This window comes from Alexandromys fortis, unplaced genomic scaffold, assembly GCF_014885135.2.
Source record: "Alexandromys fortis isolate MF-2015 unplaced genomic scaffold, M_Fortis_MF-2015_v1.1 scaffold_5, whole genome shotgun sequence".
Classification (NCBI taxonomy): Eukaryota; Metazoa; Chordata; class Mammalia; order Rodentia; family Cricetidae; genus Alexandromys; species Alexandromys fortis.
Genome location: NW_026067924.1, coordinates 18,674,504 through 18,699,549, shown reverse-complemented (window position 1 = coordinate 18,699,549; position 25,046 = coordinate 18,674,504). Strand labels below are relative to the sequence as shown.

General features: G+C 38.7%; 1 protein-coding gene across 1 annotated transcript in view; it reads right to left on the bottom strand.

Moving 5' to 3' along the window:
• Window positions 1-21,180, bottom strand: part of Nme8 (NME/NM23 family member 8) — a 31,864-nt gene extending 10,684 nt beyond the window's left edge. The window contains exons 1-10 of the mRNA XM_050142557.1: window positions 21,148-21,180; window positions 21,017-21,074; window positions 20,721-20,827; window positions 18,588-18,659; window positions 15,461-15,577; window positions 14,780-14,846; window positions 14,149-14,222; window positions 10,818-10,910; window positions 8,739-8,938; window positions 7,175-7,350 (exon numbers count right to left, since the gene is read on the bottom strand). Coding sequence (XP_049998514.1) covers window positions 7,175-7,350; window positions 8,739-8,938; window positions 10,818-10,910; window positions 14,149-14,222; window positions 14,780-14,846; window positions 15,461-15,577; window positions 18,588-18,659; window positions 20,721-20,827; window positions 21,017-21,074; window positions 21,148-21,180 — 997 coding nt within the window. The remainder of the gene's footprint in view (window positions 1-7,174; window positions 7,351-8,738; window positions 8,939-10,817; window positions 10,911-14,148; window positions 14,223-14,779; window positions 14,847-15,460; window positions 15,578-18,587; window positions 18,660-20,720; window positions 20,828-21,016; window positions 21,075-21,147) is intronic.
• Window positions 21,181-25,046: the final 3,866 nt, after the last annotated feature.

Sequence of the window (25,046 nt, the reverse complement as noted above, 5' to 3'; positions counted from 1 at the left end):
ATATATATATATATATATATATATATATATATATATATATATGTAGAAACAACTACAACTTCTAGAATTTTCCGTGAGTCGCCCTCTCCACTATTTCCCCAAGCCTCCAGTAGTCACTATTCTCCTCTCAGTTTCTAAAAGGTCAGCCATTTAAGACTCCACATACAAATGACAATCTTCAGCACTTGCCTTTCTATGCTTGGCTTGTTTTACTTAACACAATGATCTCTACCTTCTTCTACATTCTTGAAATGGCATACTTTTAGTCTTTGAATGGATAAGTACTATTCCACTGTGCGTGTCACATTTTTTATCCATCCATCATTTTACTGACAGCTGTTTACCCTTCTAGTTTCTTGTGGGCAGTTCTATAATAACACAAGAGTATGCCTGTCTCTTTGAGATACTGATTTCATTTCTCCTGCCTGCCTTTACATTCAAGAGGGTAATTCTGCATCATAAGGTGTTTTTTTTTAATTTAATAACATGCAATTTTTACTTTTAATCATGTTTCTGTGTGTATGTGTATATGGGTTTGTGCACATGAGTTCCAGTGGCAGAAGAGGCCAGTGGTGAAGGATCCCTCCAGAGCTGGAGTTACAGAGAGTTGTGAACTGCCTGGTGTTTATTGTAGGAAGTGAATCTGGATCATCGGCAGACACAGCACACACTCTTAACCACTAAGTCATCTCTCCAGTCCTGATTTTCAAATTTGAAAAGCACCTTGGAACACTATCCCATGATGGCAACATTAGATCACATTTCCAGCAAGAGTGCCAGGGTCTTTGTAGGGATAAGTCCCACCCCAGGTCTTCCCCACTTCCTCAACAGCAGTTGTAACTATTTTTTTAGGCTAAATGTCCTTTATTTATGGCTAGAAACCAATTATGAGTGAGTACATCCCATGTTCATCTTTTTGGGTCTGGGTTACCATCAAAAACACCAATGATAGCCTTTGTTGGAGAGGTTGTGGAGGAAGGGGTACACTCATCCATTGCTGGTGGGAATGCAAACTTGTGCAACCACTTTGGAAATTAGTGTGGTGGTTTCTCAGGAAATTCGGGATCAACCTACCCCAGGACCCAGCAATACCACTCTTGGGAATATACCCAAGAGATGCCCTATCATATTACAAAAGCATTTGTTCAACTATGTTCATAGCAGCATTATTTGTAATAGCCAGAACCTGGAAACAACCCAGATGCCCTTCAATGGAAGAATGGATGAAGAAAGTTGTAGCTATTTTTAATCAGAAAAAAATCCCACTCTTTATTTCAAAAATTAGTTTACAGGGAAGATACTAAACACACTTTTACTAGTTTTACCCAAAACACACCCAGAATGCTTATAGCAACCTTCTGAGGACACTAGAAATTAAACAATTGCAGATGGTTTGGGGGGAGAATCAACAAAGCAGGGTTCTCCAATGAAGTGACACTGAGTATATCACATACACTTCAGAGTGGACTCCATGCTCAGGAGGAGTAGGCCATTGCAAAGCAGACTCCATGCTTTTTGTTATTATTTTATTGTGGGTTTTGGAGGGGAAGGTATTTTTGATTGGTTGGGTATTTTGATTTGTTGTTGTTTGTAGAGGAAGCAAAAGAAAATGAAGTTGAATGAGGTAGAGGATCTAGGAAGGGTTGGAAGGGAGAAAAGCATATGATCAAAATATATGTATGAAAAGAATTTAAATCAATAAAAAAAACTCAAAGAAAATGAAATGCTTAGGTGAGTTTTTTGGGATTATTTTGTCTTCTGTCTTTCAGATGAAATCTAACAATTTAGCATCAAAAGTCAAGACAAAACAAAATCAAAAGCACTGGAGATAGTACTGACTGCTGGGCAGTCAGGAGCAAAGTAAGGTCTATGGAGTCTTTGGGGGTAGGCAACTATTTTGTCACAAATTCTGTCAAATAAAAAGTCAATATTATGCTATGTTTCAGTGAAGTGTTCAATATGCATACAGGTAACACAGGTGAGAACAAATGAAAAGCCTTTGAAAACAACATGCTTGCATTATTTCATCTCAAGTAAGAAAATATAAACTTTGATCATTTTAATATCGTTTTATATGTAATCTGTAGGCCACTCATTAAAAGAAGTATATAAATTATACATACTTGCTTACAGTTAAATTAAAATGAGGCACTTAAAAATCATGCAAATTTTAAAAAAGAAAGAGGAAACACAATTACAAATTGATAGTGAGATTTAATTTAAATGCCATAAACACAGCAATTAAAAGATGCTCAGGCTTAATCTGGTTCTAAGACTATATTCTGTGCTGATTACCGGTGAAGAGAGCAAATGATAACAGAAACAGTTGACAAGCTGAGGTACAAAATGTAGAGAAGGAGCTGTGATGCCTCTGAGGAAATAGAGGAAATAAAAAGAAGCAACAAACAAAAATGCTTTCCATTTATGTGACTGCACTTGCCCCCTGCCACCCCCATCCTTGGTGGACTCTTCCTAGGAGCTCAGTTGTGTCACTCTCCTCCAAGCATGGCATGGCCATTGCTGTCTCAGGATTGGAGCACTGTGGTCACCAGCACAAGACCTTCATTAAGACTGGATCGCTAATATTTCCTTGTGGAATGGGGAAGTCGCATAAAGCTCAGGAGGCCCATGGGGTCCACAAGATACATGAGACCCACCCCCTTCTAAAAGGTTCTATTACAAGTAGTTTGTAGTAATAAGTGTGGCAGGGCTGCGCCTCCAGCACCCCTGCCGCCCACACAGCTAGCTTTACCCAAAATAATTACACGGACACTGTATTCTTTTAAACACTGCTTGGCCCATTTCTATCTAGCCTCTTCTAGGCTAATTCTCACATATTAATCTAGCCCATTTCTTATAATGTGTGTAAGCACCCCAAGGTGCGCTTACCAGGAAGATTCTAGCCTACGTCTATCCTGGGTTGGAGCTTCATCGCTTGTGTCTGCCCGGGAGCAGCAGCAGCAGCATCTCTGCTCAAGAGAGCAGAGCTGTCGAGTCTGAGCTCACTTCCTCTTCCTCCCAGCATCCTATTCTGTTTACTCCTCCCACATATGTTTTAACCTATCAGGGCCAAGGAGTTTCTTTATTGCTTAACCAATGAAATCAACAGATTGATATATGACACTCCCACATCAGTAGTTAACAAATTCAGGGAAGGGAGACTCTCCCTTGGTATAGAAGAAGCACATGAGTTGCCTATTCTCCTGTAATTAACACCAATAAAAGCTAAGTGATACAAATTAGACTTGGTTGTAACCATTTATTCTGTCTATAATTGGACTCTCTACCAGGCACAAAGGGAAACAGAATGCTTAGGAGAAGTTTTGAAACACCAGGGGATATCTGAAACCTTGGGTCCAGCTGAGCTCTGTGTATTATTTTCTACATGTAAACACATGCCATTTAGTGTCTACTAGTTCAGAGGAAATTCAGCAGTACAAAGTCTAACAAGAGCACAGGCTAAGAAGAGATCTTATCCCTTGATAGCGGAGTAGAACATAATATAGTTACATTGAAATGCATTCTGGCAGTTTTTCTTGCACAGTTAAAATACAACTTTACACATGATCCAGGAATCAGGGTTCCAGCTATTTATCTAGTTAAACTAAAAGCTTATGTCAACACAGGAACCTTTGTAAGAATGCCTATGGCCATTCATTCATGAAAGTAAGAGAAACTGAAACTGGGGAAAATGTCCTTCAATAAGTCACCTGCTGAGCTCCATGGCATTCTTACAACTGAATACTTCAAAGACATGTGGAACCCTAGTGGACACTGATAAGAGGAAGAAGTCAGTCTGAAAGGGATGTATGCTGTGCGATCTCAATGGCATCATTCTGGAAAGACAAACTTAAAAGACAGCAAAGAGCTCAGATCTCATAGAGTATACACAAGAAAGAGGAGCACAGGGCCATTCAGACCTTAAATTCCACGCTGACCTAATCTGCAATAGGATCAATGCTATCATGTGTTTCTCTCCACACCCGAATTATTTAAAACTAAGAGTGAACCTCCACACACACTATGAACCTAGTTTAGGTATAGCACTAGTATTATGGCATTAATCACAATATATCATAATAATACAAGATGGGTAAAACAAGAAAAGTGAAATGGGAGCACAACTGTGCACACGGAAGTTGTGAAGTAGTTTCTCCATAGCTTTTGGTTCCTGTCCTGGAACTAGCTCTTGTAGACCAGGCTGGCCTCGAACTCATAGAGATCCGCCTGCCTCTGCCTCCCGAGTGCTGGGATTAAAGGCGTGTGCCACCACCACTGCCCGGCCTGATAAAAGAATTTTAAAGCATAAAGCCTACTAATTTAAAAAAGCAGCATGTCCATGATAAAAAAAATTCAAAAGGATAAAATACAAAAACCAGTAAAACCTCTCAAACAGAAAATTCCAGGACCAGATGACTTCTCTAACAAATCCCAGAAAACATTTAGGAAACATTTGAAGCGAATAACATTCTGCCTCTTTTAGAAAGGCTGGGAGGGAAGACTTTCTTTTCCCTTATTTTGTAAGTTCCACATTATCTTGACACCCAAGCCAGATGATCACAAAAGAAACAACAAATATACTGACACAAAAGTGTTTAAGAACACACAAAAAGCAAACAGGGTATGCAAGCCTGGGTCAAGCTTCAAAAATTAAAATATTCTACCATATTATCAAATATAAAAGAGTACACAGTTATAATAGAAAGACAACATTTTTTAAGAAAAAGAAAGTCAAGTATTTTTATTTAACTAAGATATAGTATAACAAATTAAAGACCCAAAATACTTCAGTAGAAAATGTATACATCACAAAAACACGTTCAACACTATAGTGGGATACAAAATAAGAATAAAATATCCATATCCTTTCTTTAGCAAATTACAATCATATGTACAAAAAGTCAGGGAAATAATACTATTTGTGATAGCTTGATAAAACAAATTGGAATAAACTTAAGCTAGGTGACATTAAGACAGTGAAAAGGAATTTGAAGAAGTTACCAGATGATGGAAAGAACTCATGAAATTGTTGGATAAGTATTGTAAAAATGGCCATTTTGGTTTATCATTTTTAAAAAATTATTTTGTATTAGCTTTTATAATTCAAATTTTTAGAGAATTTCAGGCTAATTAATTTCAAGTTTATTGTCAAGAAAGCTATATTTTCATATGGCCCTTTCACAGTTTAACATCTTTCTCTGCTTTACCTATTTGTATTCTAAGTGATATTTTCTTCTTATTGATTGCTTTGAATTAAGTTTTCTTTTTTGTTTCGTTTTTTAAAGGGACCACACCAACAGACCTAAGAAAAGACTATCAACATGCAGTTTTGTTGAACAGTGAGATAACAGAGACAATTTTAAGGAGAATAATCTCTTTTTATCATCCTCCTGGGTTTTTAGGCTGTATCTTCTCTCCACTTGGAGGAAACCACTCAATGTCAGCCCTAAATTTCTGGGATATTTCAGAGAATTCTGGCTACTAAATACTTCAGGCTGCATGATAACGATAGACATTTATTTCTAGTTCTAGTAGAAAGAAAGGACAAGATCATGTGTTTATACACTTAATTTCTATTAAAGAGGTTTTTTTTATTTAATGCAAAGGTCAGAGGTCAACGAAAAATTAGAACTTTTGGGTTACATTAAAAGCCAAATATATCCTTAGCTCGCATCATGAAGTGAAACAAAGGGCATTCTTCTATATAATAAGCAAACATTCTACAGTATAGATAATAAGACAATTATGTATGTGTCCTGAGATGTTAAATCATTGCTAATTCCAATTTTAAGTAACTTAATGAACTTAGAAATAAAAAGAAATATATTAATTTCATAAATTCACGGAAATTAAGCAAGAAGTTGTTCAATAGTCAGAGATTGAAAGAAAAACACAAAAAAGTTACAAAAGAAATAGAGATAAAATAATAATAGTGTAGCATGAGAACTCAGATAAATTTACCCCTCTCCCCATCATAATAGAAACATTGCTCTCAAAGTGGTCCCTTTAAAAAACAAGACAACATTTATTTACAATAAGATATGCTATCAACTTAGTCCCTAGCAGGGCAAAATAAAATCATTAACCACAAAAAAGAAAATTCACCTTAAGTCACTTAAAATGTGGAAATTTCCCTAATCGATAGTCAAAAAATGCACCAAATGTTACAAAAATGAACTTTTCGCTTTAAGATATGGTGTCTCACTACTCCTGTTCAACATCAGCTCCTATTTAGCATCACACAGATACTTCAGCTCATACAAGCAGAAAAAGCAAAAGAAACCGAAGTACATGGATGGAAAGGGAGAATGTACACGTCCCCCAAGGCAGATACATAACAGCTTTCTCAATGATTCTCAGTCCTGTTCAGGGCATTTGACAGTCAATGTCTAGAGACATTCGTGTTGTTACAGTTTAGCTTGGGAGGGATATCCCTGACACCTAGAGGCCAAGAGTGAGGGTAAGCATTTGACAATGTGGCATGTGATGAACTGTGCACTCATACCTTTAAAAAATAAAATTAGCAGGCCCAAATCTAAATAGATCTATGGTTATAATACAGTTTTCTTTGATGATATCTCTGACACTGTGTTCCTATGCAAATGCCAATGGTGTTTCCAGATACCAGGCATAAAAAATGAATGACTGAGTGAAGGAATGGATGGATGGTATTATCTGGGACCTATATTCTCACTTTGTGGAATTTGCTCAGCTGTGTAATGATGGGATGGGTTTTAAATTGTCCAACACTTACGAATAGGACCGTAGTTCAGTGTTAGATAGATAGCTTAGCCCAAGAGCTATCCTCTGCACTGAAAAACAAAGAAGCCAATAAAGACCAACATTCAGACACTCTGTGTATGCTTTCTCATCTTAGTCTTCTGATTTTTACAAATAAAATAGACCTGGTACAATATGTTGCTCAGGTCACACTACTGATCAACGTCTCCCAGTGCTCTGCACTGAGGTAGTACCAACATGAGATTGTTGTCCTGGCTCCTTGTGCCCTTTAATATGTACTGACAATGGTGAGGCAGACTCTAACAAGTCACAGATTAAAAAATAATTTGTAAGTTCTTCAGCTAAAGAGTTTGTATCCACTATTATTGAAAAAGCGATAACTCGACATTCCAATCCTACCTCCCAAGTTTGTATTTTGTGCTTCCCTTCCTACCTTTCCTGTCCTCATAGACTTCTGGCCGCAGTAATGCCAGGGTCCTTTGTATATTCATGCTTTTCATGGTTTTGAAATCAGGGAATAAGATGTCAATGAATTTAGAAACCTTAGATGGATCATTCTCAGCATCACAAAACTCAGCTATATGTTGTCTTTCCAAATACTCTTGCAAACTGTTGAAATCCAAAATATAACATAAGATTATTATAAATTAAAATATAAACTTGTATGAAAACTTGAATATTAATGGATTCGATTTTAATAATACAATACAGAACTTCTTTCACCCCACACATTATCATTCTGAAAGTAACTTCCACTGCTTCCAAAACCTTTTAGCATCCACTGAATTCCCCCCCCCCTTTTTTTGTTCTATCCTGCTTAAAACTTTAAACTAAATGGCATCATAACCTTGCTCAGGAGTAGAGCATTTGGGTAGCATGCAGAAGGGTTTACATTCTAGACCCAGAAGTACAATAACAAAACAAATTCTAGAATTACCTGCTACCTAAGAAATATGAAGTGACCAGAAACCACAAAAAAAAAAAACTCACAGTTTATAAAGCAAAATGTTATGGGAAATTAGATAAATACACTACAAAGATTTATCACTCATATTGGTTTAATAAAATTCTGATTGGCCAGTAGCCAGTCAGGAAGTATAGGCAGGATAACCAGACTAAGAGAATTCTGGGAAAAGGAAAGGCAAAGTCAGTCATTAGCCAGACACAGAGGAAGCATGAGGAAAATGTCTCACTGATAAAAGGCTAAACATAGATAAGAATTTTGGGTTAAGTTGCAAGAGTTAGTTAATAATAATCCTGAGCTAATAGGTCAAACAGCTTATAATTAATAAAAGCTTCTGTGTGTTTCTTTAGCACTGAATGGCTGCATGCCTGGGAGGGACAGAAACTTCTGTTTACAGCAAGGAGGAATCATCCTGTAATTCTCTGACAGTAAATGGAGTAGTGCCGGGACACAGAGCATCAGGGGACCAAGCTACAAAGCCTTCTGCTCACATAACTCGTTTGGGCGCATCCTGCAAAATTGTTGTATTAAACTATGGCTCTCAGTCTTTAGCAGAATAAAAGTCACAGACAACAACACCTAAAACCGACATTCTGAAAATTGTTTTCTCATTTTGAAATATTTAGAAATTTACTACCAAAATGTACATATGTTTTGTCACCATCAATTTTATACCAATAACTGTCTTAAATAAAACACAGAGCCTAGATGATGGTTGAAAACATGCAATGCTGGGAATGGACAGGGTTGACTGGGACAATGCATAGTTCCAATATACCCTCAAGGCCTGAGAAAATGAGGCCAGATGGTGGAGCAGGCTTAGAAAAGTCAACAGGAAAAGCTGTTCCTTTTCCAGTTTTCTTAGCATAAACATTCATAAAAATTCCCCATTTCCTGAACGTATAATATTCTAGATTAACTAAAAGGAAAACTTGCAGTGTCTACATAAAAACGTTAGGTTTTGAGACATTTGAGCATTATGCTCTGTCACCTAGTGACACATTGTAAGTGATAAAGTTCTGGCCTTAGCTACCTGCCCCGTTTCTTTTTCATCGCCACCATGGGTGCAAATTTAACGTGAGGCTCATCTGGATGCTCAGATAATTCTTCCTCTTCTTCCTCAGACTGAGATTGAGTTTCTTCCTGGATAACCTCTTCTTCTTCTCCTTGAGATGTAAGGAGCACACAGCTTAGGCCGCTTATTACAAAAGCTACAAACTCTTCAAAGTCGGGCTACAAAAGAAGATGAGAAACTGTTTCCCTCAGGCTCCTAACTCAGGGGCATGAGAATGGTGGCCACTGTGAAATCTTCCCTTTCATGGTCATTAGCGATGCTATGGCACCCTTATAAACCTGCTTGCAGGAACATTTTGGCACAACAGACATTTACAGTCAACAGAACATAATTTTAAAGATATATCGACAACTACTTCCTGACACTAGCATGTTGTAATTCATCTGCAGGGCTAGTTAAATATACCTTCAGCTGCTTATATACCCTTGGAAGTCCTTTACTGGAGCATGGACCAAAGGCCATGTTAAAAGCAAACCAAATTTCTCCCAATAGCTGTCATTGGTAATAACTTCTTAGCTAAGGGTGGGACTTCGTGTTCACCTCCCATCTCCATGCTGGGATTTTGTTTGGTTTCAGCTTGAACGAGTCTTATACATGGTGTAACAAACAAACTCGATGGCTTTTTGTTTTCTTTTGTCTTGTTAATGAGGACACAAAGCTGGTAGGTAGGAAAGGGGAGGCAAATCTAGAAGTTGGGAGAAAGGAGGAAAAGGAATAAATACATTGTACAAAAATCCTTAAAGAACGAGAGAGAGAGAGAGAGAGAGAGAGAGAGAGAGAGAGAGAGAGAGAGGATCTTTTTGTGCTCAATCCCCAGAGTGTCTAATTCGGTAACTGTCACAGTTGAGTCCAAAATGTCCCCCGGTGGCCATGTGCTAAATAAAGGTTTAGTCATCAACAAGTGGCTGCTATTAAGAGCGATGAGACACTCGGGTGGAAAACTTTTCAGTTACTGGGTATTTTCTTGAAGCAGTTATCAGGGTTCTGATATGTCCTCTCAATCACTCTGTTTCATGACTTCATGAAGTGAGTAGTTTAGTTTACCACAATCTCCTGAATATGATATGATATGAATATGTTGCCTCACCACTGACAACAAAGTTATAGGTCCAGGCCACTATAGAATAAAATGTCTTAAGTCATTGCCCAAAACTAAATTCTCTCTCTCTCTCTTTTTTTTTTCAGTTGACTTTCTCGAATACATTGATCACAGTGAGAGAAATCTGAGTGAGATAATAGCTTCTGAGTGACATCCCTAAATGTTTTTTTTTTTTCTTAAAAGTACACAGGTATTGGGAACACAGCTGGGAAAAAAATCTTTATTTTTTATGTGTGGAAACTAGGATCAAGAGGGATAGCTAGAATGGCACGTCAGTTATCCAAGTGTTGATTAGAGGAGCTTTCTGTATGAGAAATTAACTCAGCACTCCCTAACAATATTCCTGGATAGGGCTGTTGCGCTCCTAAAATGTGGGTAGTATAAGTAAGACTCCAATTTCTAAATGTTATTTAGTTGGAATGAATTTAAATTCAAATAGCCACATGTATTTACTGCCCATCACATTGACAGAGTGTTTTGAGAAGATAGATCTCCCTTTTAAAGTCACACCTCCATTTTAAAGTTGTTTTTTTTTTTTTTTTTTTTGAAACACTGCCTTTACCACATTCTTCCAGGAAGAAGACAAGTTGCTGGAGAAAGGATGCAGACAAAAAGTGGGCTATAGCACCCCTACATTCCAGATGGAAATGAGTACTTTCAGCCAAGTCTAAAAATTGATGGAAGAGAACTGGCTATCCACTTCCAGAGCACATGGTAGAAAGAAGTCTTCAACAGAACAAACCATTTTATTTTGCCTGGGTGCTACTGCTTTCATTGCATCACCCAACTGTGGACATCATCAAGGCACCAAAAGATTATTCAGTTAGTTAGATTTATTGATTTTATACTCGATAATACAAATCTAATCGCTGTCATTGAATGTGTGTATAAATACGTAAATGAATGAATGCATGGTGGATTTTTAAGGGCCTCCTTACCTGGTCTGCTAAATGAATATAGAATTCCCTCACTAGCTCTTCAGGGAGAAACATGTTGTCCTGTGCTTCTATGATAAATCCTTCTTTGATAATCTTCAAGTCAGATAAGGTCAGAAGCAAACATGACACAGGGAAACACATAAAACAAATTAGGGCTATTTACTTCAGAATTCAATAACTACCGAGTTTTAATCTTCTCAGGTAAAGTATACAAGAAAATCCAGAGAGTTTGAAATGGTTCATAAATGCATAAACAGTTTCCTTTGATACTTCCTAGAAATCCATGTTTTTTAAAACTTCAATAAAAGATTTCAAAATATTTTTATTACAATTTGAAGTGCTAACATAAAAGGGTAGGGAAAATAGAAACATAATTCCAAGAAAATACACACACACACACATAAACTGTCTGAATTATTTGTAATATTGAACCTTAAAAGTACTTCTCAACTATGCTCAAAATTAATTTGGCTTCTTTTGTTCCCATGTTTCCATTTTTGAAAGATAACTCAACTGAAACACTAGATCCCATGATGTGTTATCTCCAGGAAACAAATCTCACTAGTAGAGACATCGACAGACTGAGAGTCAAATGATTAGAAACAATTTATTAAGCAAGCAGAAACTGACAACAGTATGACATAGCAATCCTGATATCTGATAAGGTATATAAAAGTAAGACTAGATTTCTCTTTTATTTATTTATTTATTCATTTATTAAAGATTTCTGTTTCTTCCCCACCGCCGCCTCCCCTTTCCCTTCCCCTCCCTCGTCAGGCCAAAGGGCAATCAGGGTTCCCTGCCCTGTGGGAAGTCCAAGGACCACCCACCTCCATCCAGGTAAAGACATTTAAGAAGGGGATGATTCAGCAGGAATATATGTCAATAACAAATATGCATGCACCAAAAGTTCTGCCTCAAATTTTATGAAACAAGCACTAATGGAGTTCAAAAGTTAGTTTGATCATGATATAGGTGATTTTAGCACCCCACTCTCAATTTCAGATTCATCATTCAAACTGAAAATCAACAATGCAACCTCAGAGCAAACCCATATGCAACAGACAGATCCAGAATATTCCACTTGACAGATATAGAACATGCTATTCTGAGTAGGCCAAGGAACTGTATCTGAATAGACCACATCCTAGGTCTTAAATAAAAACTCACAAAATACATAAGAGCAACTTTCTGTATTTTATAAGGTCATGGTCTCATTAAACTAGAAACCCATAGTAAGGAAAAGGTGGTAACTACATACATTTGTTCAGACTAAACAATATGCCCTTGAATGTAAATGAGTCATTGAATCGACCAAACAGGAAATTTGAGAAGGAGAAATGCATGATGGTGAAAGCACAAGGTACCAACATCCTTGGGATGTAGTTAGGACAGGTGTAGGAGGAAACTTCAGAGCTATGGATGTTTCCAATGCAAGTATCTAGGGAAGGGAAAGAAAGAAATACCTGAGAATTCTTAAGAAAATAACTTACACTTGGGCCTTAAGCACAATCTAAATGATAGCCAGAAATAATAAGGATCGGGATAGATAAAACTAACTTAGAGACTAAACAAAAATATACAGAATCAATTAAACAAAGACTCAGTTCTCTGATCATATGAGTAACATCTTACCAAGATAGCTAAAAGAGAGAGAAAACATAGAATAGATAGAAAAGGGGAAATTGCCACAGATTCCACTGAAATACAGAGATGCATTAGTGAGTTGTTTGAAAATTTTATATTTCAAAAAAGTGGAAGAGCTAGAAGAAATGAAAAACTTCTTAGATATGTATTACCTACAAAAATTCAATCAAGAAAATATAAGCAACTTAGATGGATCCATAAATCAGCAAGATTGAAGCAATAACACAAAAACAAATATAAATTCAGGTCCAGATGATTTTTGCTAAATCTTTAAAGAAGAGCAAATATTGATGCTCCTTAAACTGTCTTATAAAATAGAAATGGAAGGAATATTATTATTAAAGTCACTCTCTAATGCCAGTATTGCCCTAATACCAAAGGAGGATAAGGACACAACAAAAAAAACAAACCTAGAGATCAGCTTCCCCAGGGAACATAAACACAAAAAATCTCAAAGTCTTGTAAACTATATTGAAAAATACATTCAGAAGATCCTACATCATGACCAAGCTGATTTCACTGCAGGATGCAAGGTTTATTCTACAGACACAAATCATTAAGTGTAATTAAGCATATAAATAGAATAAAGGGCAGAAACAACATGATCATTTCAACCAGAGTAGATATTTACTTTGACAAGTAAAATATTCTTTTATAAGAAAATGCTTGAAGAGACTAGAGATAGAAGCACATCCAAACATAGGGGCTTTCTACGGAGAACCTACAGCCAACACTATGGTACCCCCACAGACACAGTGAGAGAATTGCCTCTAAACTTTGGAATAACACAAGAGTATCTACTATCTCTACTCTTATTCAATGTAATGCTAGACATCTATAGCTTGGAATATTAGATAAAGCAAGAAGGCATGAGAAAGAAACAATTCAAATAGGAATGAAGACATGTCATCCCCATTTGTAAATGACATGACCTTATGGTTATAACAACCTTGCAGACTCTACTAGATAAATTAGAGCTAACAAACTCCAGCAAAGTCGCAGGACATAAAAATCAACATAAAAAAATCACTAGCATTTCTATACACTGATAACAAACCTGCCAATGCCCGAAGACCAGAGAAAACCTTATTAAAACAAAAAGAAAATGCCTAGAGATAAAACCAAACCAAACAGGTGGGACACTGTCAGTACAAGGAACACTTTAAGATACTAAATAAAAAACTAGAAAGAAGACAATAGTCACTTTGATGTTTTACAGAAAGTGTTAGGATCAATTTCACATATATGTAAGGAACGGTGAAAAGTATATCTTATAAATATTTCTATATGGTGCATATGACATATTACATATATAAAAATATATTGGTTCAAAAAGAAAGCACTGAATGGCTTCTTAAACTATCATGTATTGAAAAGTGCCATTATTTATAATATACAAGAAAAAGCAAGCTAATGTGAGTTTATAACAATATTACATCACTTATAGCTAAATAAAAAGAACATTTATAACACTCTCATATAACATCGAAAATCCTGAAAGTTTCTGTGCAGTGGTGGTAAAGCAGTTAATTCAAGGATGATACAGGAGGAGATGGGGTCTTTGTAAGACAGAATAAGCAAACTCCTTTAAAGGGAGCTAGGAACATCAATTTAGTGTGTTCTATTTTATAATAAGGCATTATTTTGTAATTAATTTAAATAAATTTTGGTAAGCATAACTTACTTTTTCCTTAACTTCTATATGTTTTCTCCTGAGTACAGCATCAGGTTTCAAAATAGTCATGCTGTAGGTTTCGCCTAAAAGAAAAACCAAAAATTAATTTTATTAACTCAGAATCAGGATGATGAAAGGACTAACAATTCAAAATATGAATTGATTATGCCCGGGTTATTAAGGAGACATAATATATATATATGTACAGTTTTGACACAATTCTCATGCACTTGAGTCACACAGATGCTTGCTACCAGTCGGTATTAATAGGGAGTGAAGTTTCAATCATGTGCTTTGTAAGTCCAAATCGTAAACCAAGAGCTACCACATATCAAATGCACTCTTACCTCAAACTTGAAGTAGCCATTGTCTTTGTTACCTTTCCAGTTACTATGATAAATTACCTGACAAGAGTGACTTTCAGCGGAAAGGTTTATTCTGTGTAAACAAAGACTGCTTTTCCTGTGCCCTGCCACCTAGACCCAAATAATCACATAGAAACTATACTAATTGCAGTGCAGTGGAACAACCATGTAGTGACTCTCACCAATAGAGCAGCTCTCCACTGCCGCAACAGTGTCGTAAAGAAGCACACATGCAGAAACAGTTGTTGGACCCCGCCTTGCTTTGTGTTACTTACCAATACTGTCATACTGTGATTCCCCCAGCTCTTCTTCAGATTGGTCAACTAGTGTGATTTCCACATACTATGAAAGTAGAACAGTTACTTTAGTGTGATAGCCAAAGAACGCCTCGGCATTTTGTTTATAGTAAATAAAGGCAGCAGGGGATAGAAGGTAATACACAAAAGCCCCTTTGATTTGCAGTGGCAACATGCTTCCCGAGGAAGCTGCATCATGTCAGTACCTAGCTAGACATAGAGCACTCATTCACGTAAAGTGCCCCAAAGGCCCTTGTGTCAGCCCCCCAAGTCTGTGATGCTAGTGAGTGATTGAGGACAACTTTAAAGTAGAGCCTGGTTACAATGACATAATCTGTTTGGGACACGCCTGTGGGACACTAGTCTCCTCCTCTCCTCTTTCTTTTCCACTTCTCAGCACCCATGAGTTGAGCCGCTTGGTCCACTACAAGCTACTTGCGTGTTGTGCTGCTTTGTCACAGCCCTAAAGCAACAGGAAGGAGAGACAATGGAGTGGCACCTGAGAAACTGGACACCTCTTCTCTTTATAGGCCAACTGCCTTGGCCATTTGATCACAGTGACAAGAAGCGGCCGGACACAAATAGTTAGGGAGACGCTTTAGAAATACATAAAATACAATGCATTTCCAAAGTCATAATAGACATTTATCATCGTATTACCTGAGGACGAGCCATTTCACCTGCTGCAATCTTCTTCTCTTCGTCTATCAAGGTAATGACCTTTCTATTGATAAGTGGTGCATTTGCACCCTGGATCTTCGCAATAATTTTACCATTCTACAAGAGATAGGAAAGTATAGAGACTTTCGTTTTCGTATGAAATCAATAATTAACATTTACTCTGGACTAAGTTCCCTCTCCTTGATCCCACATCCCATCAACCGTCTTTCAGATACTGTAATCGGCCATTTGAAAGTAGTAGTGGTGGGACAGTTCACTCCGATTCAGTAGCATCAGCAATTAGAGTCCCACACTTTGTCTGTCCGCTATAGAAGTATGGCTGCATCCCCATCTTCTTACAGCATCCTTATGCTACTACCTAGATCTGTACCCTCATCACCTACAGCACATCATCACCCTACAGGAGCACTCACAGGACACCTGCCTCATTCATCCTTCTTTAAATGTGAGGGACTCTAGACAGGGCCTTTAATTTGATCTAATGGCATTCTGATTCCCTTTCTGTTGTTTTGCACACTGACTAAAGGCAATTTGGGAAGAAGAATATTCATCTGGGCTGTACTTCTCTAGCACAATCCATCATTAAAGGAAATTGGGGCAAAAACTTGAAGTAGAACCCATAGAAAAACATTGCTTGCTGGCTTGCCCCCAAGCTTTCTTATATAGCCTAGGACTGCATGCCTAAGGGTGGTGCCACTTACAGGGATATGGGCCCTTCTACATCAACTAATAATCAAGCCAAGCATCCACAAACATGCACAATATGATTCAGGAAATTCCCCAGTTAAGACCCTCCTGCTAGGTGACTGTTGTTTCAAGTTGACAATGAAAACCAGGATAGATGCCACACCCCTTTTGTCTGTCTTTTTTACCTTATATGCACTAATCATCTGTTTATGGACACAGAACCAGGCATGATGGCATGGAATGGAAGACCTTGTATCTAACCCTATTAAATAACAAAAAGCCAAAAGACCCACAAAAGTACAGATGCTTGTGGAATAGCAACTGCATAGGTACCATTAAGAAAGGCTTGGAGCACCCAAAGAGATCCAATAAGAACTTGCCCCATCAGGGAGGTCAGCTGGGGTATTACTCAATATCAGGAAATGTTTCTTACTTTAAGATTTGAAAGATGATAAGAGAACATGAAGATGAAAAGAGAAAATATCCTCTGCAGAAGGAGTAACAGGCACAAGGGCATAGGGCCTGTAGGAGACACAGCAAGTGAAGAGGCCTGGGAAAGTGGGGTTGAACCCAGTAGGCACGGCTTCAGTACCCACAGAAATCCACAGGATATGGAGCCTTGTGCATCTTGGAAGGAGAAAATCTCCCTCCCTCAGCCAAAACCACTAAAAGGCTAGAATATAACATAGACTGTAGACATGATTAACATTCTATTTTAAGATTTATTTTATGTGTGCATGAGCATGCGTGTGTGTGTGTGTGTGTGTGTGTACATGGATTCAGCCTTGTGGGTGATGTGCACTTAACTGCTAAGTCATCCCTCTGCCTCCACAATTAAAATTCCAGTTGTGAAAGTTACTTTTCCTACTTTGTTGAAAGGATCAGAGGGAGCAGGAGAATACGTCTGCCTGAAATTCAGTTGTAGGTCTAAAATTTCTCGGTCCGATACCAGGCTGGCAATTCTCCTTAGCAGGAAGAGCTGTCCCCACTGAAACTTGCTAGAATGCTCTTTTTGTCAGCTGAGAACCCTGACCAGTAAAAGAAGTGGAGATTAGCTGGAGGGCGGTTTTGTTAAGTTAGGGAATATTATTCTTCCATAAGCAGCTGTTGATATGGTGTGTTTCAGAATAAAGCGCCTGAGGCATGAACACAGTGCTTAGTGGATGAGGTACGCTGGGAGGGGAAATCCTTGATGAAAAGGAGACTAAGAATTCACAAGCCAGGGCAGAGTGAAGTGTCATCGTAGACAAGGAAACCCCGAGGGGACAGGAGAACTTGGGTTTGAAAAGCAAACTTTGAACCACATGCCAAACTGTGATGTTAAGAGGCAGAATTTACTTGAAGATCTGAGGTGACAGGAGTGGAGTGGGAAAAACCAAGAAAATTCACCAAAACTAGTGGATTCTAACAAACAAAGAAGAACAAAGCAACTAAAGTATGAGCAATAGGAAGTAAGAGAGACGTCTGCTTTGTTTGTGGTGTGACAAAAATCGGAATAAAAAAATCGGCACTTCTAGGCTCCTGGCAGAATGTTCCAGAGCAGCAAATCCTCTCCTTTATGGAGATTCTCATTCTGGTTCCTTACGCTACATATAGGCTAGGTGGCATCAAAACTATCACTCTAAACAAAGACCATATTGTTTCAAAAGCTGAAAATACTATACATCTGAGTGCTATACATTCAATATAATTCAAAAACATAACATATTTTTATTCAACTAAGACAATATTCATTTTCTTGAGGCAGTTGCAAGAGTGCCTGCCATTAGTGAAACTGAGAGCCTATACAGAAGAAGTGATGTGGATAATTATTTCTGCTCTTGAAAACCAAGTACCCTGCACCAGAAGATGGACCAAGCGGTATTTACCTCCACTGATGCTTCTCTTGACTACCACAGGGTTGAGGACTTTGTGGACTGGTTTTAGGAAACAATATTTATTATATTGTTTTCTGACTATTATAGTTGTGTGACCAATGCAAAATATAGGTGATGTACAGACAGGTGTAAAGAGGAACTGAGATCACACCCCAGCCCCTGTAGAAAACAACAAGAGCAAGTAGGGAATAAACTTTCTTCACTATTTCTGAACATTTGTAAATGTAGAGATGGGAGCAAAAAGCATTAGAGGGAGTGATCAGGCAGACACTTTCACCCAAATCTGTAAATACTTAGAACCACTTCTTTCCTGCAGCTCATCTGAGAACAGTTCCTCACTCCAACCTTTTCTCCAATCAGTTCAGTATGTGCTATCTTAACAAGCTCCCCAAAGGCAAATTATTAAATTTCTTGTCAGACAGATAGAGATAAGGCAAACACTGTGCAATTACTGCCAGTGGCAAACAGCCCCATGGCAATTCTCAGTGCTACCTGCTACATCAAAAGAAATCTGATAATGAGACCACAAATGCTATACTTACGAGACTAAAGAGGAACACGGGCTCACATTTATCTCTAAATGACTGCAGAGTCACAATGTTGTCCGCTTCAGCCTGAAGGATATTGTCAATATTTTATACAATAATTGAGAAAGCAATATCCACCTTATTCTGTATCCTATGTTTAAATGTTATAGAGATATGCACAATTTTCTGGGATGGTAACATTTCTGGGTTTGTAGCAGTCGTATTAAGGGTCAAACTGCATGAATTAGCAACTCAAGCCCTGTGCTATTTGGTGCCTGTGGCCAAACTCACCTCTGTGTTTCTACCTTCCTTGCTGCCTGGTCCTCCTGCCATTACTCCTCCAATCCAGCCCAAGAGTCCCTGATCCAAAGAATGTTTCTTATTCCATCCAGACAGGTGACTTCTGGCTCCATATTGCACTTGGTTGTCCCTCACCAAGGACACACTGTCTCTTTCAGTAGTGTACTAGAGGCAGGTGTGGGGGCTGTCTCACTTGCTTTGTTAGGAAAGCAATGATTTTCCAACTGCATGTAGCTCCAGCCCCAGGGGATCCAACACCTCTGGCCTCTCAGTACACTTACATTCAACATGCATGCACCCACACACAGAGATAAAGACACAGACATAGACACACACAGAGATATACACACAAATACAGAGATACATACGTGCAAAATTTAAAATTATAAAGAAAAGAACAAGAATGCTTCCACAAAGGGGATGGCAGGTTGAAACCATATGAAGTCAGAAAAAAAAAACTGACTCCGAGGGTGTCTTGAAGGGCAGGGAAGGCCTACACCCAAAGCATGCAGCGGGTGGAGGTTTCATGTCTGCTCACAGACTATGTAGTTTATAGAGATCTGGAATACACTGTTTCGGCAGTTAACAGCTGGTGGACTCAGGTATGGCTTTGACTAATAGAAATGTATTTTAAGTTCTCTGAGTTACATAAAAAAAAACTAAAGTAATAAAATATGTTCCTTGACTCGTGTATTATCAGTTCAACATGAATTCAATGTAAAAAAAGTATTGATGGTAGGTTCCACATAATTTTCCATAGTAAATCTTAAAATGTATTATTTTATAAAAGTTTATATTTAAGGGGGAGGGCCTTGGACCTCCCACAGGGCAGGGTTTCCTGCCCTCTCTTAAGGAGGGAGGGGGAGGGAGGAAGGGGAGTGGGGGAGCAGGAGGGGAATGGGAGGAGGGGAGGAAGTTTAAGTTTTTGAATGGAAAAAAAATAAAAATAAAAAAATAAAAAAATATTTAAAGCACATTTGAGTGATTAATATTCAATAAATACTTATTGATTAATAATTAACCTCTAATAAAAAGTAGGCTCATGTAGCCAAGTATTAAATTTCACAATAATTTAATTTAGTAATATCAGGTTTAAGAGAGACAAGCAGGCAGGAAGACAGGCAGGCAGAAAGACAGGCAGGCAGTTAGAGAAAGAGAGAGACTCTATCTCTACTTCCATCACTTGAGTCCCAGGGATCAAACTCATGTATTAGACCGGCAGCAAGTGCTTTAGCCACTGAGCTATCGCAACAGCCCTCAGTGTTTTAAGATTAAATTAATTAAAATTGAAAATGCATTTCTGAAGGTGGTCTAGATAGATTTCAAGTGTTCTGTTTACACATAAAGGCATATTGAACAATAATATTTTAGCCAATTGTTAGCCGCATATGGATAAATTGAATAATCAATACAATTGAGTTAAGTGAATTTGACTATGATATTCAATCTCATCACTTTTTATAACTAATAGGTGAAAAGAGAAATTACTTCCTTTGAAATATTTGTGCATAGATACATATCTAGGGATCTACTCCATGACACCCAGGACACAGCTCCCCATAATCTTAACCTGACGGACATATAGTGACCTTGTCAAGAGGTAAAAGAAATATCAACAGGCACGTGTCCATTTTTATATTTTTCTAAAGTTTGCAGTCATAAAGGAATTAGGTAAAAAAATCATACTAATTCTCAAACTGATAGAACTAAATATATAGTAAAAGTGCCAAACAAACATTGTTTAGGATGAAGACTGACAGGTTGCTTAAGGTGCTAATACTTGAAGTACGGGAAATCCTTAAGTCCTAATGTAACAGGAAACAGGTTGAATGAAAACAAAAATCTTACAACAGCAAAGTGGAGAATCTCATCTTCGTTCAGTTCATTTTTCAGTTTTCTGAATAAAGGCTGCACGGCTTTGCAAGGTCCACACCAGGCTTGGTAAACATCGATCACTAGAAGGTGGTGAGGTTTAGGAAAAGGCAGAGTCAAAGAATCTCGAGGCTGGCTCATTCCCATCCCAGGTGAGGAGGAAGGCAGGAAGGCAGGAAGGCAGCTTTTGAAACATAGAGTTGAATTCTACAAGGTGTCCCCAGATGCTTGGGGACAAACCCTGGATGCAGACAGCCAAGAGCCCCCAGTACCTGTTAGGCCTTTGTTCAGCAACATATCATCCCACAGGTTCTGACTGTTGATGACTGTCTGTGAAAAACAGAACACTGTAAGATGCAGCAAGTGTCATTGCACCAAAAACCTGCTGGCAGGACAGACCCACCTGTAGCTGGACTTCACGCTTTTTGCTTGCCATTTGTCTGATTCTGCATGGGAAAGGAAAAGAAATACAAACGTGAGGGAATTTAAGCATTGTTGTCTTTGTAGACCCAGACAACATCTTAATCTACTGTCCAGTTTCCCTTTAGAAAATACTGGCCTGCTCAGACTGTGTAGAGAGCAGTCGATGTCCCAGGCAGACTAGAGCATGCTGGGTACAGATTCTCCCAACAAACCAAAGCTCTGTAAGAATGTTAGGAGGTTCTGTTTAAAGTTATTGTGTGTGTGTGTGTGTGTGTGTGTGTGTGTGTGTGTGTGGTGTGTGTGAGAGAGATGTGTGTGTGTGTGTGTGTGTGTGGTGTGTGTGAGAGAGAGTTTTAGTACTGTAAAGTCATATGGGGTGTATGTTTTTTTTTTTTTTAATATTGTGGTGGCCTCTTATGCCTTCAGCAGAACATGTTAATTGGCTGTGAACATGCTCTTCATATCTGCTCACATCAAGGTTATTGAGCTTTTAGTACAAACTCATTAGTGTTCTCTGAAGCACAACATAGATTTTCCATGGGTGTTACCATCAAAGATGGGTAGTAGGCATTAAGGTGAAAGAAATGAATAGCCCCTAAGATTACATCCTAACAAATTGCTATACATAGAGCAAAATGGGCCCTCTCAGCTAGACTGGGACCTTTGAGGACTATTTAAATTGGCTCCCTTGGGGGGCGGGTGGGGGCTGGGAGGCGGTCTATGACCCTTTGCCGCGTGAGGTCCTGAGGTTCAGTACCTGAACTGCTGGGTCAGGCGCCCAGGCTGAGGGTGTCAGGGCTCCTGCTGTGCCGTCTTCCCCAGCAAGTCCACCTAAAGGATGGATGAGGGATGCCTGGTATCATCCCCCCGGAAGATGAAGAGCAAAGACGCCAACGTTCAGCTCCCCCTCGAGGCCTGGCCTGCCCTTTCCTTCCTGTGGTGGAGGCTCGAGGCTCCTGCTCGCAGCGGGTAGAACTGGGTACCAAGCCCAAGAACAGTTGGCGCCTAAAAATCCTTCATCACTCCTGCCACAGCGCCGGAAATAAGATTTTCACCTCCTCAAGACCCCTCTTTCTGTTGCCTGCTGCAGAGTTGCAGTATCTGAGCCTGTCCTGGGTGTCCCGCACCACCCCCACACTCGCCTCAGCATTTCTGATTTCCGGGGAAGCTTCTCAATCACAGAGCTGACCATCTCTCCTAGGCTTTGGAGCCTTTGTGATGGGCCACGCATTGCAGCAAAGGATACAAATTCCTCAGATTGGAGCAGAAGAGGCAGCCCCTTCCTGCTGCGCTGACTCCACCTTTGTTGAATCTACCCTGATGGTTTGTCCTTCACCCTCTTCTTCCTCTGTTCCCTCCTAGAAACTGGGCTCACAGAACTGTTTTAAGCATTTCAGTTTTCAGACTTACAAATATGTTGCCAAAACGATGTTCAGGGTTGCCATAGACCCTTCCGTCAGCTCCAAGTTTAAGGCTAAAAGCCACAGTGCAATCACCAGGAAACTAAGGTTCATCAATCCAGTCAGTAATCAATTACTGTGTATACTTTATCTGAAGTCTGCAGTTTTCCTACCAATGCAGCTTTCTTTGGACCAGAATCCAGACCAGAGCCCAGGTAGTGTCAAAGAGGCATGTATAAACTGCTTATTCCAATATTACCAACAGCAGAAGAACAGTGACTAAAACGTGGTATGCCTACATTGTTAAATATTACATCTATGTGTCTGTAAGCGTTGCATTTTGCTATTGGTATCAAAGGTGCTGACAGGAGGAAAGAAGACCGAGTGCTGGCAATAATGACATTTACGTACAATCAAAGTAAATATTCCCAAACCTTGCCTATTTCTTTAGCAAAGTGTGTTATTTACTTATGCAATTATTCTCTCAATGCGTTTTCATATTCCATGTGCCAAGCAGTCAAAATATGGTTAGTGTAAAATGTAACTATGTGTGTTTAACAGGAATGCAGTTTTCATCTGGAGTTGCAGCAAGTAATGAGTCAGGGAAGCTATCAGGTGGGTCTGCTGCATTTGGATACTGACACAGAAAATGATACTCTTACTTGTGTAATCAAAAGTATTAACTGTAAAGAAATACAGCAAAGGCAATATAAATGATGCAGAAGGAGATCAGACTGAAGGGTGCTTGTGTTGAAAGCAAGATTACAGACACGGAAACACTGAAAACACATTGTCTTTGGGGTGATCATTCTTATTTTTCTATTCTTTGAATATTCAGTATTTTATGTGAATATATGTTTCTTGAAAAGCAGTGGAAGGCATACGTATGGAATGTTTATCTTGATATTATCTCTGATTCCTTTTTCTAGGATCTTTTCCCCCTAACCCCAACACCCCGCCCCCGGAAAAAAATCATGGTCTATGCCTGTCCTTTACTAGATAACTCAAGTTTCTTCAAAAGATATTTTCTTTTCTAACTCTAGAGAAATAGCACAAGTCTTGAAATTGAAGTCCCCAGAGTAAAATATCAGCTTTCTATTTCCCTCACAGGTTGACCTGCAAGATATCCATGTACTCCAGCATTACTTTCTCTGTGCCCACATGACTCTTCCAGCCATGCGCTTGTGTGATCCATGTTGTAAGAACTAAAGCAGGGACTTTGTTAAGGAGTGGGCAGGTGTATTTACATCTGTCCCATTTTCTCTGGTTGTTTCCTCTTGAGCCACAACTTGATAGAGCATGACTTCAAGATATAGAAGAGGAGCCAGGGAAACCAAAGCCCAGCAGAGGGCTTGCCACGCACGCATCAAGCCCGGGTTGGATCTTGGTGCAACAAAAAGTCAGATGTGCCCATTGTTGTGCCAACTAAAAGTGAATTTTCTACCAAAACTTTCACAGAAGATCATGGACCTCTACTTCCTAAAATACTAAAATAGTAAGAGCTTTGAGAACTTTCTGTTTGCTACTGCTATTTAACGGATTCAATGAAATCTAGATCTTCTCACCTGAATGTATTCATCCTGAAATTCTTATATGAATTTTTCATTTTTGTATGTTTGTAGAAATGTTTTCTTGTTTATTGTCTCCAGTTGAATTTCACAATTAAAACCATGTAGTGGCAACTTCTCAGGATGTCCATCAGGTGGCAGTATGTGCTTCTGTGGCTATGACCGAAGCTGCACAGGAAGAAGTCCCGCAGAAATCTCTAATCACAGGCGGCCTCCAGGGCTTTGAAGCTTCTCTGCCTGCAGTACACTGAAGATCAAGTATAGAGTGGGACAGCAGAGCTATAAAGAGCTCTCGGCTCCAACACCAGGGCTTTGCATTGATTATCCTGCTATGGATATAATCATAAATAGATAGCAGTTGGAGGATGGATGCAGGACATTCTAGCAATTAACCTATTCCATATATATGTGTGTGTGTGTGTGTGTGTGTGTGTGTGTGTGTGTATGTATATATATATCCTATCACATATATAGATATAGATAGATAATCCCATACACTATACACACAGACACACACACACAAACACACACACACATATATATTCCATCATATTCATGACACTGAACCCCATGGTCCCAGTTTTTGTTTGTTAGCTTCCTTGCTTGTTGAAGAGAGAGTCTCACTGCATACTCCAGGTTAGCCTCCTCTTAGCATAGTCTTTTTGTGTCATTTCTCTCTTCAAAATATGCAATAAACTGCACACCCAGTGTTTAAAAATATTAATACATATGCTGGTTTATTTAGAAATGTTTTCTTTCTATTTGATTGCACTGCTCTTAGCTCACCTTTCTGCACTGTGCTGCGTATTCCTAAAGCAGGAATGACTAAACACACGTTCACTTTCTTGATCACAATTTTTAGAAAATCACCATCAACTAAAGCAGCTTAAGGTGACCCTTATTGGGTGTCC